Source organism: Eubalaena glacialis, chromosome 3, assembly GCF_028564815.1.
Source record: "Eubalaena glacialis isolate mEubGla1 chromosome 3, mEubGla1.1.hap2.+ XY, whole genome shotgun sequence".
NCBI classification, from domain to species: domain Eukaryota; kingdom Metazoa; phylum Chordata; class Mammalia; order Artiodactyla; family Balaenidae; genus Eubalaena; species Eubalaena glacialis.
This window is the reverse complement of record NC_083718.1, coordinates 88238062-88254015: the sequence shown is the minus strand read 5'-3', so window position 1 is coordinate 88254015 and position 15954 is coordinate 88238062. Positions and strand designations below refer to the sequence as shown.

The window sequence follows — 15954 nt, the reverse complement described above, 5'->3', positions numbered from 1 at the left end:
TTCTTTCATTTCTTTTCTTTTTTTGTAATTTTTTGGCTGTGCTGTGGGGCATGTGGGAATCATAGTTCCCCAACCAGGGATCGAACCCACGCCCCCTGCAGTGGAAGCATGGAGTCTTAACCACTGGACTGCCAGGGAAGTCCCAAAGTTCTTTTATTTCTTAATTCCTTTTAATTCTATCCAGTAGATCATGTACTCCTTGAGCAATGGACCAGCAATCCAATGCAAGTAAACCATTAAGTTGGCTTAATTCCAGTCATATAAATTGGATCTTTTAATTGGGTCAATTAAGTAAGAGGGAAAAGTTGCATTAAAATAGGCCACAGCATCCTGTACACTTTGAACAACTGAGACTCTTTTCCAGGACCAAGTGAACCATTGAGAGGATTAGGGAAAATGAGTATTTGGAAGATTCTGTATTATGGCTATGGGATTAGGGGATTTTAGGGGAAATGCACAAAAAGCCCAGTTTCCTCTGCTAGCAAATCTTAGTGCTAATCCCTCTAGCTTTCTTCTAACACTTGGAAGGAAGGAATCATCAGAGAATCCCTATAACTTTATCAAGTTTCCAAAAGGAACCCTGAGTTTTTTGTTCTACTGTCTGCCTACCAAATCCTTGCTTTCTCATCTCTGAATTCTGCTTTCACTGTGCCAATTTTAAGACCTTAGAATCAGCTAGTTTCCCCCATTCTTTCACACCTGCCCAACTCAGCCTGTCCTCTTCCCTGGCCTGTCCTTTACCCACCAAGCCTCATTTCCCTTCTTCCTTTGTCCTCTACAATTACTATTCTCTTGTCAAGAAAATATTCCACCCTTTTATAGAACACTGAACCCACTTGCTTGCCTTGGCAGAAATCTGGTTTTCTTTTGTCTTGCTTGTAGCCCTCTCAAGAGCCCTTGCAAGTGTTCCACTTTCATTTAGTAGCTTTCTTCCCTTGCAAACCGTATGAAATGATACCAATTCTCTGGATCACAAGGAGGCATTATGTCATAGGATGGCATTCAAGTTCCTCCACAAATTGGATACAGGCTGCTTTCTCAGGCCCATTTTTCACTAGTCTTTACCATCCATCCTACAATCTTCTAGATGCACTGAATGACTTACCCACTATGCAGCAAACACAGCAGGTACTCTTGTACCCTGTGCCTTTGCTTCTGCTGTTCTCTCTGCCTGGTATGCCTCCCCTTTACTCGTTATTTGTGTGGAAAAAGCCTGTTTATTTCCTCCCTCTCTTTGTAGTATATTGAAAGCTCTTTAAGTAAAAGAATCATGTTTATTTGCCTTTGTATTCCAACACTAGACCAGTACCTAGCACATGGGAGGTAGCTAATACATCTCTATTCAGTGAATGCAAGTTTAGTTTTGGAGGTTTTCTAAACTCTATAGTAGAAAGTTCTTATCTGAGGATCTCAGCTTATGAACTACCTTCTCAATTTCCAGTCATGGTAAAGGCTGGACTGGACTGAAAGAGCAGAATGACAGCCACACCTCCTTTCTCTTGTAACATTATCTTTACATTTAATGTGCAGGGACTAGTCAGGATTACATAAATACCATCTGCCTTAGGCCTGAGAGCCCACTGAAAGACTTAGTTCCACAGAGTTATAATTCAGGCTCACCCCATTTGAACCTTGTCTTGCAACCCTTAGGAAATCTCTGAACTTCAGTTCCACACTGTTCTTCAACAACATTCTTCAGCTAACATTTACTGGCCTCTTAGTATATGCCAGACCCTCTGCTAGGTGCTGGAGATGCAAATATGACCAAACAGAAAATTCCTATCTTTATGGAACTCAGAGTCAAGCAAGGTAGACCAGTAAACAGACATTTAATGTGTTCATTCATTCAGCAGGTATTTACTATATCCTAAACAAGGGTCCAATAACAATGTAGAGGAGCTGGCTATGGGAGCAGGAAGGAACAAGTACCCAATTCTCCCTACAACTGCAAATACACTGTAAAAAATAAGAGTTTACTAGAAGGACAAGGCCATCTTGACCATAACAGAGAAGAGAACAATTAGTAATATTTATGCAAAGTTAGAGAAAATGACAAAATAAGCCAAGTCCTGAGAACTATAAGGAGTTCAGAATTATGGAAAACAAAGTGTTATAGGAATTAAAGAAAATGAAGCTGGAGATATTTATAGAGGCAAAACCAAGAAAAATCCTTAGGTGCCATGCAAGAAGTTTACGTTCAATGTAGGCAATAGAAAACAATTGAAGGATTAACTGGGAGAGGGAGAGTCAAATCAGATTTGTAATTCAGAAGATGTATTAGAGGGAAATGAAATGGGAAATAGGTCAGTTGCGAGCCTGTGACAAAAGTCCAAGAAAGACGTAATGAGGGCTTTAAACTAAGGTAAAGGAATACAAGGAGACAAATTTGAATGAAATTTCATTGGTGAATTTGAAAAGATTTGGATGGAATGTATGTTGGAGATGAAAGCGAGAAAAAGATTCTGCTCAGGTGCTATGGTCATTGATGTAAACTGGTAATATAAGAGGAGGAGCAAGATAGGAAGGAGGGAGATACATATGGTAAAAATGACACGTGCCTGAACGAGGAAACACTGCAACAACAGTATCGATGAATTAAGAACTGCACCACCGGATACAGTACACATCTTTATATATTCCTATCTATCTACCTATCTAATTTATAGTGATTTTTTGTTTGGTCGGGTTTTTGTTTTGTTTTGTTTTTTGGATGAATTGGCTGCGTCACAGGCAAGAAATGACCTCCTCCTCCATAATGTTTCTAGTTAAGAGAAGTAAAATTTACGGTTGTTCTATGAGAAATAATTTGGAAATCAACTCTCAAACTGTGTTTCATGAGCATCTTAAGACCTGTGATTAACTTCAAATGAAGCATTTCAGTGATTCCTCATTGACTTATGAACATACGTAATAATTCCCAAGGCTAAAATGAAAAGAACACATGGCAAAACACAAAAGGCTATTTCTTGAGTGTTGAATTTGAGTCTCATGTTTTAAGAGGGACACACCAGGATAGTTACTAGAGTGTGCCCAGAGAAGGGTAACCAATGTGGCAGAGAATGTGAAACCTGTTATATGGGGAACTGTTAAGGCTTTAAGGCTGATAATGAAAAGACGTAAGTTATGACAGTTGTTCTCAAATGGTTCAAAGGCTGTCATTTGTTAATACTAGACTCCTTGGCCCCAGAAGGCAGAGCTAAGTCCACTAGTGCCAGTTGCATGGAGCCAGGTTCTGGGGTCAATGAAAAGAATAATGTTCCAGCAAGTAGAGCAGCCAAACAATTAAATCATCTCCTCAGGTTGATGAGCTCCCCATCACCAGAGATATTTAAGGAGGAATGAGATAACACCTTGAGGGTATTTGTAGAGAGAAGGATTGTATTAGGTAAGATATATTCCCATTCTAAAATTACACGTTCCAGAATTTTGTGGAGTAACACTTTAGAGTTGGGTGTGGCTAAAGTTTTCTACATGGTATAGTGCCTGTAAATCCGGGCATAAAGCTAATCATTTAAATTGAGAGTTGTCTATGTCGACTTAAATACTATTTTACCTTTGTCTAGCCATGTCCTTGGTGTTAAATTCCTGCTACTGGAACTGTTCATTGGTGCTTAAATTTATCTGTTAAGATTGCGTATTATGAGTTGCCCTTGACCTTACCCCTCACTCTCAGTAAATAAAAAAATTTAGAAGGTAAGGCTTATCTTCCATGGAACTTTAGGCATAAAACAGGACTGAGAGTTTACTTTTACTTCCTTCTCCCTGTGGTATAAAGCCTCTTTGTTATTAAGAGTACAAGTACAGGTGTGCTTCCCATATTCCCCCTGCCCTTTTACTTTGTTCCTCATTTTCCATATACTTTTAAGGCCATTTATCATTTCCTCATGTCCAGATGTCATTTCCCAATTGAAAGACTATGTTAGGGAGGAGGCAGGTATTGGTTGGAAAGCAGATTAGGAGAAATATCTTCCAAAGACAAAGTAGAAAAGAGTAAGCTACTGAGGTTAATATGATTATATTCTGGTGGTGGTAGGCTAAAGTGATCAAGTGAAGGTGTAACCTCCTTTCTACAGACAACTAGCCTGTATTCCTTTGAATTTTCCATAGCATGGTAATTGTTAATAGGATTAGTGTTCATACTGAGGTAATTTTACACTTAAAATTTTGATTTTCCTCTTTAGGGTTAAAGACATTGCCTTCACAAAATGAAATGATAAAAGAAATAGCTAAGGTTCAAAAGGATATGGCCAAAAGGTAAGAGTTCTCCCAAGAAGACAGGTGGTTAATTTTTCCCACTTAGTTCTTTTTTTTGGGGGGGGGGGGTGGCTGCATTGGGTCTTTGTTGCTATGCGTGGGTTTTCTCTAGTTGCGGAGAGCAGGGGGCTACTCTTCTTTGAGGTGCATGGGCTTCTCATTGCGGTGGCTTCTCCTGTTGCGGAGCATGGGCTCTAGGCACTTGGGCTTCAGTAGTTGCAGCATGTGAGCCTTAGAGCGCACGGGCTTGTAGTTGTGGTGTGTGGGCTCTAGGGCACGCGGGCGTTAGTAGTTGTGGCACATGGGCTCAGTAGTTGTGGCACACAGGCTTAGTTGCTCCGCAGCATGTGGGATCTTCCTGGACCAGGGATCAAACCCGTGACCCCTGCATTAGCAGGCGGATTCTTAACCACTGCACCACCAGGGAAGTCCCCCCACTTACTTTTTAATAAGAGCAATGTTGTACTGTATTTATTGTCCTCATGTTTGTTTAAGGATTTAGATATTTTGAAGGAAAAGGAAATAATAGTTTGTGACAATAGAATAGAGAATTACCACCAAGTGGTTTGAATATGGATGGGAAAGGAGAGAAAAGCTTAAGAAAATTCTATGTTTAGGGCCTAAAAGAAAAGTTAAGTAGGAAAAAGCACATGGAGAGAAAACCAGGTATATTATTTTGGCAAGGATTACTTGAAGGGCTGTTAGAGCTGCCAGAGAAAGGAAGGGCAGCGATGAATTAATGAGAGGTACATATGGTTAAATTACAAATCTGTAGGTAGATTTACAAATCTGCAGAGGACACTTTGCTGGCTGTCATGTGACAGCATACTCAGGTCACAGTGGCTCTTGGTATGAGTAATCTATAGGATCTGGGAAGGTGGTACCATCAGCCAGTATTTTAGTGCTTGGGTGGACACATTTAGCAATCTGAATTTCAGAACTTGTGCTTATTCACTTGGTGATCTTTATTTGAACAAAGTTGATGTCGATGAAGTTCCTAAATTTTTGTGGAAAAGTCAGAGGCACAATCATCCCATGCCCAAAGATATGGTTTTCTTCAGTTGATTATACCAGCATAACTCTCCCTTCTGCAAGGAGGAGAAAGACATTTTTTATTTAACCCTGATACCCTTTCTAGGTGCTTTCCTATTTTCCTCCTTCCTTTCACTGCCAAACTTCTACAATATATATTCTACATTATATATATTGACTTGTAATACTTTCCTCTTTGTTCTCAGCTTATCTATTTCTTCCACATCCTTCAAGGACTTATCATAGCTCGATTTTAACTACCCTCTTCTACATTTCTATTTAGGAGTCTAATACCACATGATTTACCAAAAGTCTTACATTCGTCTCTGTTTCATGTGTATCTATCTTATCTAGTCCAGTGGACTATAAGGCCCTTAAGGATAGAGACAGTGTCTTTCTTCTATATTTTCTACAGCTCCTAGCCCAATATTGAGCCAAGAACAGATAGAAAGCATTGATTAATTGATGGATTGACTGAATTGTTAATAGGCATGCCTTCTGTCTTCTCTGCTTCAGGTATGTGGACAGCCAACGCCATACCATTCAGGGAGACTATATAGATACCATGGATGAGCTTGCTGATCTGGTGGGCGTCAGGCCCAATCTGCTGTCCCTGGCCTTCACTGACCCCAAATTGGCATTACGGTTATTTTGGGGACCCTGTACTCCAATCCAGTATCGGCTACAGGGCCCTGGAAAGTGGGATGGAGCTCGAAAAGCTATCCTCACCACAGAAGATCGTATCAGGAAGCCGCTAATGACAAGAGTAATTGAAAGCAATAATTCCACAACTTCAACAATAACAATGGCCAGGTTTATGCTGGCTGTGGCTTTCTTTGCTATAATTATGACCTATTTTTAGCTGTTCCATTGTCATTGTCCCAGTTTTCTTTGAAAGCTGGATCTGGAGATGCCTTTAGAACCTGACAAGATTGAACAACTCTCAGCTTCACATTGCCCAGAAATCTACTTTTATTTCTCTTTCCAAAGCATTAATCCTTTTTCCTCTTTTCCCTACAGTGAAATCTCAGCTCTTCATTTGTACTGACTTACCACCCTTACTCTTATGACCCATCACTTTTTCCTTTCAGTCATTCCTGGACTGTGAGCTCAGATACTCTTTTAGTCATCTTTGTTTTGTCCTTAGCAGAGTTCCTGACATGTGGAAGGTGCTTTCTTTTCTTTTTTTCACATCTTATTTGGAGTATAAAGGCTTTACAATATTGTGTTAGTTTCTGCTATACAACAAAGTGATTCAGCTATATGTATACATATATCCCCATATCCCCTCCCTCTTCAGCTTCCCTCCCACCCTCCCTATCCCACCCCTCTAGGTCATCACAAAGCATCGAGCTGATCTCCGTGTGCTATGCAGCTTCCCACTAGCCATCCATTTTACATTTGGTAGTGTATATACGTCAATGCTGCTCTCTCACGACATCCCAGCTTCCCCTTCCCCCCGTGTCCTCAAGTCCGTTCTCTAAGTCTGCGTCTTTATTCCTGCCCTGCCCCTAGGCTCATCTGTACCGCTTTTTTAAATCCCATATATATGCGTTAGCATACAGTATTTGTTTTTCTCTTTCTGACTTATTTCACTCTGTATGACAGACTCTAGGTCCATCCACCTCAGCACAAATAACTCAATTTCGTTCCTTTTTATGGCTGAGTAATATTCCAGTATATATATATGTGCCACATCTTCTTTATCCATTCATCTGTTAATGGACACTTAGGTTGGTTCCATGTCCTGGCTATTGTAAATAGTGCTGCAATGAACATTGTGGTACATGACTCTTTTTGAATTATGGTTTTCTCAGGGTATATGCCCAGTAATGGGATTGCTGGGTCATATGGTAGTTCTATTTTTAGTTTTTTAAGGAACCCCCATACTGTTCTCCATAGTGGCTGTATCAATTTACATGCCCACCAACAGTGCAAGAGGGTTCCCTTTTCTCCACACCCTCTCCAGCATTTATTGTTAATAGATTTTTTGCTGATGGCCATTCTGACCAGTGTGAGGTGATACCTCATTTTGGTTTTGATTTGCATTTCTCTAATGATTAGTAACGTTGAGCATATTTTCATGTATTTGTTAGCCATCTGTATGTCTTCTTTGGAGAAATGTCTATTTAGGTCTTCTGCCCATTTTTGGATTGGGTTGTTTGTTTTTATGATATTGAGCTGCATGAGCTGATTGTATATTTTGGAGATTAATCCTTTGTCAGTTGCTTCGTTTGCAAATATTTTCTCCCATTCTGAGGGTTGTCTTTTCATCTTGTTTACAGTTTCCTTTGCTGTGCAAAAACTTTTAAGTTTCATTAGGTCCCATTTGTTTATTTTTGTTTTTATTTCCCTTATTCTAGGAGGTGGGTCAAAAAGGATCTTGCTGTGATTTATGTCATAGAGTGTTCTCCCTATGTTTTCCTCTAAGCGTTTTATAGTGTCTGGCCTTACATTTAGGTCTTTAATTCATTTTGAGTTTATTTTTGTATCTGGAGTTAGGGTGTGTTCTAATTTCATTGTTTTACATGTAGGAGTCCAGTTTTCCCAGCACCACTTATTGAAGAGGCTGTGTTTTCTCCATTGTATATTCTTGTATCCTTTATCAAAGACAAGGTGACCATATGTGCATGGGTTTATCTCTGGGCTTTCTATCCTGTTCTATTGATCTATATTTCTGTTTTTGTGCCAGTACCATACTATCTTGATTACTGTAGCTTTGTAGTATAGTCTGAAGTCGGGGAGCTTGATTCCTCCAGTTCCATTTTTCTTTCTCAAGATTGCTTTGGCTATTCGGGGTCTTTTGTGTTTCCATACAAAATTGTGGAATTTTTTTTTCTAGTTCTGTGAAAAATGCCACTGGTAATTTGATAAGGATTGCATTGAATCTGTAGATTGCTTTGGGTAGTATTGTCATTTTCACAATATTGATTCTTCCAATCCAGGAGCATGGTATACCTCTCCATCTGTTTATGTTATCTTTGACTTCTTTCATCCGTGTTTTATAGTTTTCTGAGTACAGGTCTTTTGCCTCCTGAGGTAGGTTTATTCCTAGGTATTTTATTTTTTTTGTTGCGATGGTAAATGGGATTGTTTCCTTAATTCCTCTTTCTGATCTTTTGTTGTTAGTGTATAGGAATGTAAGAGATTTCTGTGCATTAATTTTGTATCCTGCAACCTTACCAAATTCATTGATTAGCTCTAGTAGTTTTCTGCTGACATCTTTAGGATTTTCTATGTATAGTATCATGTCATCGGCAAACAGTCACAGTTTTACTTCTTTTCCAATTTGTATGCCTTTTATTTCTTTTTCTTCTCTGATTGCTGTGGCTAGGACTTCCAGTACTATGTTGAATAATAGTGGCAAGAGTGGACATCCTTGTCTTGTTCCTGATCTTAGAGGAAATGCTTTCAGTTTTTCACCATTGAGAATGATGTTTTCTGTGGGTTTGTCATATATGGCCTTTATTATGTTGAGGTAGGTTCCCTCTATGCCCACTTTCTGAAGTTTTTATCATAAATGGGTGTTGAATTTTGCCAAAAGCTTTTTCTGCATTTATTGAGATAATCATATGGTTTTTAGTCCTTAATTTGTTAATATGGTGTATCACATTGATTGTTTTGTGTATATTGAAGAATCCTTGCATCCCTGGGATAAATCCCACTTGATCATGGTGTATGATTCTTTTAATGTGTTGTTGAATTCTGTTTGCTAGTATTTTGTTGAGGATTTTTGCATCTATGTTCATCAGTGATATTGGTCTCTAATTTTCTTTTTTTGTGATATGTTTGTTTGGTTTTGGTATCAGGGTGATGGTGGCCCTCGTAGAATAATTTGGGAGTGTTCCTCCCTCCACAATTTTTTGGAAGAGTTTGAGAAGGATAGGTGTTAACTCTTCTCTAAGTGTTTGATAGAATTCGCCTGTGAAGCCATCTGGTCCTAGACTTTTGTTTGTTGGAAGATTTTTAATTACAGTTTCAATTTCATAACCTGTGATTGGTCTGTTTATGTTTTCTAATTCTTCCTGGTTCAATCATGGAAAGTTGTACTTTTCCAGGAATTTGTCCATTTCTTCCGGGTTGTCCATTTTATTGGCATAGAGTTGCTTGTAGTAGTCTCTTATAATCTTTTGTATTTCTGTGGTGTCAGTTGTAATCTCTCATTTTTTGTGTCTAATTTTATTGATTTGAGTCCTCTCCCTTTTTTTCTTGATAAGTCTGGCTAAAGGTTTATCAATTTTGTTTATCTTCTCAAAGAACCAGTTTTTAGTTTTATTGATCTTTGCTATTGTTTTCTTTGTTTCTATTTCATTTATTTTTGCTCTGATCTTATGATTTCTTTCCTTTTACTAATTTTGGGTTTTCTTTGTTCTTTTTCTAGTTGCTTTAGGTGTAAGGTTAGATTGTTTATTTGAGATTTTTCTTGTTTCTTGAGGTGAGCTTGAATTGCTATGAACTTCCCTCTTACAACTGCTTTAGCTGTGTCCCATAGGTTTTGGACCATTGTGTTTTCATTGTCATTTGTTTCTAGGTATTTTTTGATTTCTTCTTTGATTTCTTCATTGATCTCTTGGTTATTTAGCAGCGCACTGTTTAGCCTCCATGTATTTGTGTTTTACTGTTCTTTTTCCTGTAATTGATTTCTAATCTCATAGCATTGTGGTCAGAAAACATGCTTGATACGATTTCAATTTTCTTAAATTTTCCAAGGCTTGATTTGTGATCTATTCTGGAGAGCATTCCATGTGCACCTCAGAAGAAAGTGTATTTTTCCACTTTCAGGTGGAATGTCCTAAAAATATCAATTAGGTCTCTTTGGTCTATTGTGTCTTTTAAAACTTGTGTTTCCTTATTTATTTTCTCTCTGGATGATCTGCCTATTGGTGTAAGTGGGGTGTTAAAGTCCCCCACTACTATTGTGTTACTGTCAATCTCCCCTTTTATGGCTGTTAATATTTGCCTTATGTATTGAGGTACTCCGATGTTGGGTGCATAAATATTTATAGTTGTTACGTTTTCTTCTTGGATTGATCCCTTGATCATGATGTAGTGTCCTTCCTTATCTCTTGTAACAGTCTTTATTTTAAAACTATTTTATCTGATATGAGTATTGCTACTCCAGCTTTCTTTTGATTTCCATTGGCATGGAATATCTTTTTCCCTCCCCTCACTTTCAGTCTATATGTGTCCCTAGATCTGAAGTGGGTTTCTTGTAGACAGCATATATAAGGGTCTTGTTTTTGTATCCATTCAGCCAGTCTGTGTCTTTTGGTTGGAGCATATAGTCCATTTACATTCAAGGTTATTATCAATATGTATGTTCCTATTACCATTTTCTTAATTGATTTGGGTTTGTTTTTGTGGGTCTTTTTCTTCTCTAGTGTTTCCCGCTTAGAGAAGTTCCTTTAGCATTTTGTTGTAAAGCTGGTTTGGTGGTGCTGAATTCTCTTAGCTTTTGCTTGTCTGTAAAGCTTTTGATTTCTCCATCAAATCTGAATGAGATCCTTGCCAGGTAGACTAATCTTGGTTGTCGGTTTTTCTCTTTCATCACTTTAAATATGTCCTGCCACTCCCTTCTGGCTTGCAGAGTTTCTGCTGAAAGATCAGCTGTTAATCTTATGGGGATTCCTTTGTATGTTATTTGTTGATTTTCCCATGTTGCTTTCAATATTTTTTCTTGTATTTAATTTTTAATAGTTTGATTAATATGTGTGTCAGCATGTTTCTCTTTGGGTTCATCCTGTATGGGACTCTCTGTGCTTCCTGGACTTGATTGACTATTTCCTTTCCCGTGTTATGGAAGTTTTTGACTATAATCTATTCAAATATTTTCTCAGACACTTTCTTTTTCTCTTCTTCTTCTGGGACCCCTCTAATTCAAATGTTGGTGTGTTTAGTGTTGTCCCAGAGGTCTCTGAGACTGTCTTCAATTCTTTTCATTCTTTTTTCTGCTCCCTGCAGTTATTTCCACCATTTTATCTTCCAGCTCACTTATCCGTTCTTCTGCCTCAGTTATTCTGCTATTGATTCCTTCTAGAGTATTTTTAATTTCAGTTATTGTATTGTTCATCACTGTTTGTTTGCTCTTTAGTTCTTCTAGATCCTTGTTAAATGTTTCTTGTATTTTCTCCATTCTGTTTCTGAGATTTTGGATCATCTTTAGTATCATTGCTCTGAATTCTTTTTCAGGTAGGTTGCCTATTTCGTCTTCATTTATTTGGTCTTGTAGGTTTTTACCTTGCTACTTTGTCTGCAGCATATCTTTTGTCATATTGTTTTTTTATGGGTGGGGCTGTATTCCACTCTCACTGGTTGTTTGGCCTGAGGCATCCAGCACTGGAGTTTGCAGGCAGTTGGATAGAGCTGGGTCTTGGTGCCAAGATGAGGACCTTTGGGAGGCCTCACTCCGATTAATATTCCCTGGGGTCTGAGGATCCTTGTTAGTCCAGCGGTTTGGATTCAGAGCTCCCACCACAGGAGCTCAGGCCCAACCTCCGGCCTGGGAACCAAGATCCCGCAAGCCACGTGGCATGGTTAAAAAGAGAAAAGAAGGAACAGTACAATAACAATGAATAAAAAACAAAATAAAATTAGAAAGATAAAAAATGTATTAGGAAAAATAAAAATATAATTGAAACAACTGCAACAAGGTAAAACAAAACCACAACAGAAAAAAGAAAGAAAAAAAAGGGGGGGGGAAGAAGACAAAAGGAGCAGAACAATAACAAAGTATAAAGAATAAAATAAAATAAGAAAAATAAAAGATTTATTAGAAAAAATAAAAATATAAATGAATCAACAACAAGGTAAAACAGAACCCAATCTAAAAGAGGAAAAAGAAAAAGAAAAAAAAAAAGCCTTGGCTATGGGGGGCAGAATTTAGGCAGGGGTGGAACTTAGGCAGTGGTGGGGGTGACTTTTGAGCGTGGGGCAGGGCCTAGTCAGGGTGACGTTCAAGCTTGGGGCAGAGCCCTGCTTAGGACCTGCCCGTGAAAGGGGAGAGGTAGCACCTCCAACGGAGGGCCCTCGGAATGTGGAGTTCCGGAGTTTGGAGGTAAGGCCCTGGGTGAGGGCGTGTGGATGGGGTTTAGGCCCAGTGTGGTTGGAGGGGCTCTCAGAGGGGGTCTCCGAGTGTAGAGGTAGGGCCCTGGGTGGGGGTGTAGGGGCGGGGCTTGGGCTCTGTGCGGCAGGAGGGAGGCTCCAAGGGAAGAGGATTAGGCCAGGGAGCTCCCCGGTGCCCAAGTGCACAGGGAAAACACTGGCCGGGTTCCCTTCCATTCCTCCACGCCCCCCTCCCCGGGTCTCCCCCAGGGTCTCCCCCATCCCCGCTGGACCCCTAACCGTGGGTGGGTCCCACTGGGTGTAGGACTCCTCCCCTCCCCCAGCCACCCCTCAGGGGTGCCGGTCCTGTAGGTCCGGCCTTTACTTTTGCTCCCCTTTACCTCCCTCCCACTCCCTCAGGACCTGTACGGCTGGAGGGGGCCTTGGTGCACAGAGGATCAGGCCCAGGATCTCAGCAGGCTCCTGGGGGCCCAAGTGGGCAGGGGAAACCTGGGCATGCTCCCTTTTGATCCTCTGCCCTCCCAATGACCAATTTTCCCCTTCAGGAGTGGGATCCCTTCCCTTCCCCCAGCTGCCCCTCAGGAGTGCCAGTCCCGTCCCGCCTCCACTTCTCCTCCCGCCTCACACGCCGCATGCCCCACATCCTACCCGGTGGCTGGGGGTTCCTCCCATCCCCTTAGTTGTCCGTGGTCCCCCACCAGTACCTGGTAGGTGCCTTAGTTGTGCAGAGACGCGAATTCCGCATTCTCCTAGTGCATCACCTTGACTCTGCCCTTGTGGTAGGTGCTTAATAAATGTTTGCTGTCATTTATCAAATATTATGGTGGGGAGCATAAGCCAATATCTACATAAGAAATGGGTGACTCCATGTAACTGTGCCTCTGACAGTATTTGGTTTTCTACTGGAAGTTTAATCTTTTATTTGTTTTTAATATTGTAACTAAATGTATTTTTCCTGAGATAAGGGAAATAAAGGATTTATAACAGTTGTATATATATATATCTAAGATAAGATATACAGATACTTAAACACTTTGTTTCACTAGCTGTTCACTAGGGTGTCTGATACCTTGTCATTTTCACTCTTTTCCTCTAAGCAAAACCTCTCTATTTTCTCGATGAAGAAACTACCTTCAACTTTCTAGGCTCATGGATCATTCTAACAATCTAGCAGCTGCCACCAGGTTCAACTTAGCTGGAAAAATTGGGATTTTAAATGAGCTGTCCAGTCTTTTTTTGATCTCTTAGTTCCTGTATTAGGATACAAGAATTTATCATAGGAACTATGATAAGTAGCCATCAACTGCTGTGGTGTGGCCTACAAATGTGATTGGATTTTCTCCCCTCAACTCCTATTTTCTCCCCTCCTCACCCTCCCACACAGAGAGTCTAAGTAATAAGTATTCAAAGAGGTCAGTTATGTAATAAATTAGGATTGATAACAACTAAATATAGGGGTATTCTGATTATGATAGTTCTTCTTATGTCACACACTGTAGTTATGAAAGACAAAGCAAATGAAATGAAACCAGGGACTCCAGTTTATGTCCAAGTGCTGCTGTTGATTCTGTTTTCTCATCCCTAGAAGTTTTGCTCTGTTCTTGTCCGTCAGAGTAGTTAACTAAGTGTTAGATGTCTGGCACACCTAATTTCATGAAGAAAGGAACTGGATGTACCAGCCAAGTGTGTTCATAAGCTGTGGTGTAATACATTTGGGATTGCCACCTATTGCTTAACCAAAGAATAAATTTGAACAACTGGAAGAACAACATTAGAAATCATTATCTTTCCCAATGTACAATAAATAAGAGAACCAGAAATGTGAGAACAACAACTTCCTCCTAATCATATAACTATTTGTACAATTCCCTGCTATTTCACCTAATTTCACCTGTGGAAATGCTTTTTGAGAATTAGAAGGTCTTTTTTCTTCCATAATCCTTGTGATACTGGGGATTTATCCTCTATTGAAATGGACCTAGTATCTTTTAATCTTCAGACTCTTCTAGTTCAAAAGTAAATTGAAAGCTGCTTCTTTTAACAAATAAATTTGCCTCTTTCAGCATGTAAGTCTGTTGAATTAAAGTCCTTTGATAATGTAATTCCTAGTTATCAGCAATAAGTACCCCAGTTTCCTCTTTAAATAAAAAGCATGTAATTCTAAGTTCATTGATTCTCTCATTTTACTTATAATAAGAAAGGTTACCAAAAAAAAAAAAATCATTGGTTAAATTCTAATCCAAGCTAAAAGTAGGATGTGAATAGGAAAGTGAACTCAAAACAACTCAAGATACAAAGCCCTAGCTACTGGTGAATGTGTATTAATACTCATCAATTTACCACATCTTGCTTTTGTAATTATATTAAAAGGTTGTATCATTTTCCCAATTATATTGTACAGAAAAATGCTTTCTTGTAGTGCCAGAAAGTAAGGAAGTGCTCAAAAAGCAAACTGATGGGGGTATGTCACAGGGACACAGGAACCAACTGAAAGTGGTCCCAATGGCCAAAGCTGGAACAATTTGAACAACAATATAAATTGCCTAGCATTGGATTATAATATAAAGTATAAAAAATACCCATCAGTCCATAATGGTATAAATAAGTGATTGAATAATAAGTGGGGTAGAATAGACAAAACTCCCATACGGAAGAATTTGAAACAATTTACATAAATACTCTGCCCTCCAGGAGTTGGAGCATAACTCCCCATTCCTTAAGTGTAGGCTGCATAGAGTGACTTCCTTCCAAAGAGCGGTAAAGGGAGAAAAATAACTTTACAGTGGAGAAATCTGACAAACACTACCTTAGCTGGGTGATCAAGATTAACATCAATAGTAAAGTCATGTGGATAGTAGTACTCTTTATATGATGTGATGAGAAGGGTACTTTGCCTCTGTGGTCTTCCTCCCTAAAACCATGACCCAGTCTAACCATGAGGAAAAAATCAGACAAACCCAGGTTCAAGAATATCTTACAAAATACCTGACCATCTCAAAACTGTGAAGCTCATCAAAAAAAGGAAGGTCTGAGAAATTGTCATAGTATAGAGGAGCCTAAGGAGACCTGATGTCTAAATGTAATGTATCTTGGATGGGATCTTGGAACATAGAAAGACATTAAGTAAAAACTGAAGAAATATTAATAAAGTATGGATTCTGGTTAATAACAATGTACTGATTGGTTTATTGGTTGTGACAAATGTAGCACTGTAATGTAAGATGTGAACAATAAAATAAATTGGGTGTGGGATATACAGGAACTCTGTACTATCTTCCCAATTTTTCTTAAATCTAAAACTATTCGAAAATTTTTAAATTATTAAAAAAAAATGTATTCTTTTGGTTCAGGATTTGACCCAGAGGCATAGTCTAGTGGAATTTTCTCAGAGGAGGAAGAATATTGAATAGTACCATTCATTTAAATTACTATCTTTTCCCTTGATTACAAATTAAGTTATTCTAATAAAGCATACTATTACTTACTATAGCAATTTTGTTCATTTGTTGAATAAGTATAGACTACAGTTGTAGAGAGGAGAAAATGGTAATATGAGCTCAAAAGACACATTTTCTTAAAATACTCTGATAAGTTCTTATAGCTGAG

General features: G+C 39.0%; 1 protein-coding gene across 2 annotated transcripts in view; it reads left to right on the top strand.

Annotated features, from left to right (window-relative positions):
• The window catches only part of LOC133088242 (flavin-containing monooxygenase 5), a 43717-nt gene extending 28380 nt beyond the window's left edge, over positions 1-15337 (top strand). The window contains exons 7-8 of one of the 2 annotated variants that reach the window (XM_061186089.1): positions 4182-4254; positions 15277-15337. In XM_061186089.1, coding sequence (XP_061042072.1) covers positions 4182-4254; positions 15277-15337 — 134 coding nt within the window. Of the gene's footprint in view, positions 1-4181; positions 4255-5802; positions 6149-15276 lie in introns of those variants that run through there. The other variant, XM_061186088.1, reaches the window with a different exon arrangement.
• Positions 15338-15954: the final 617 nt, after the last annotated feature.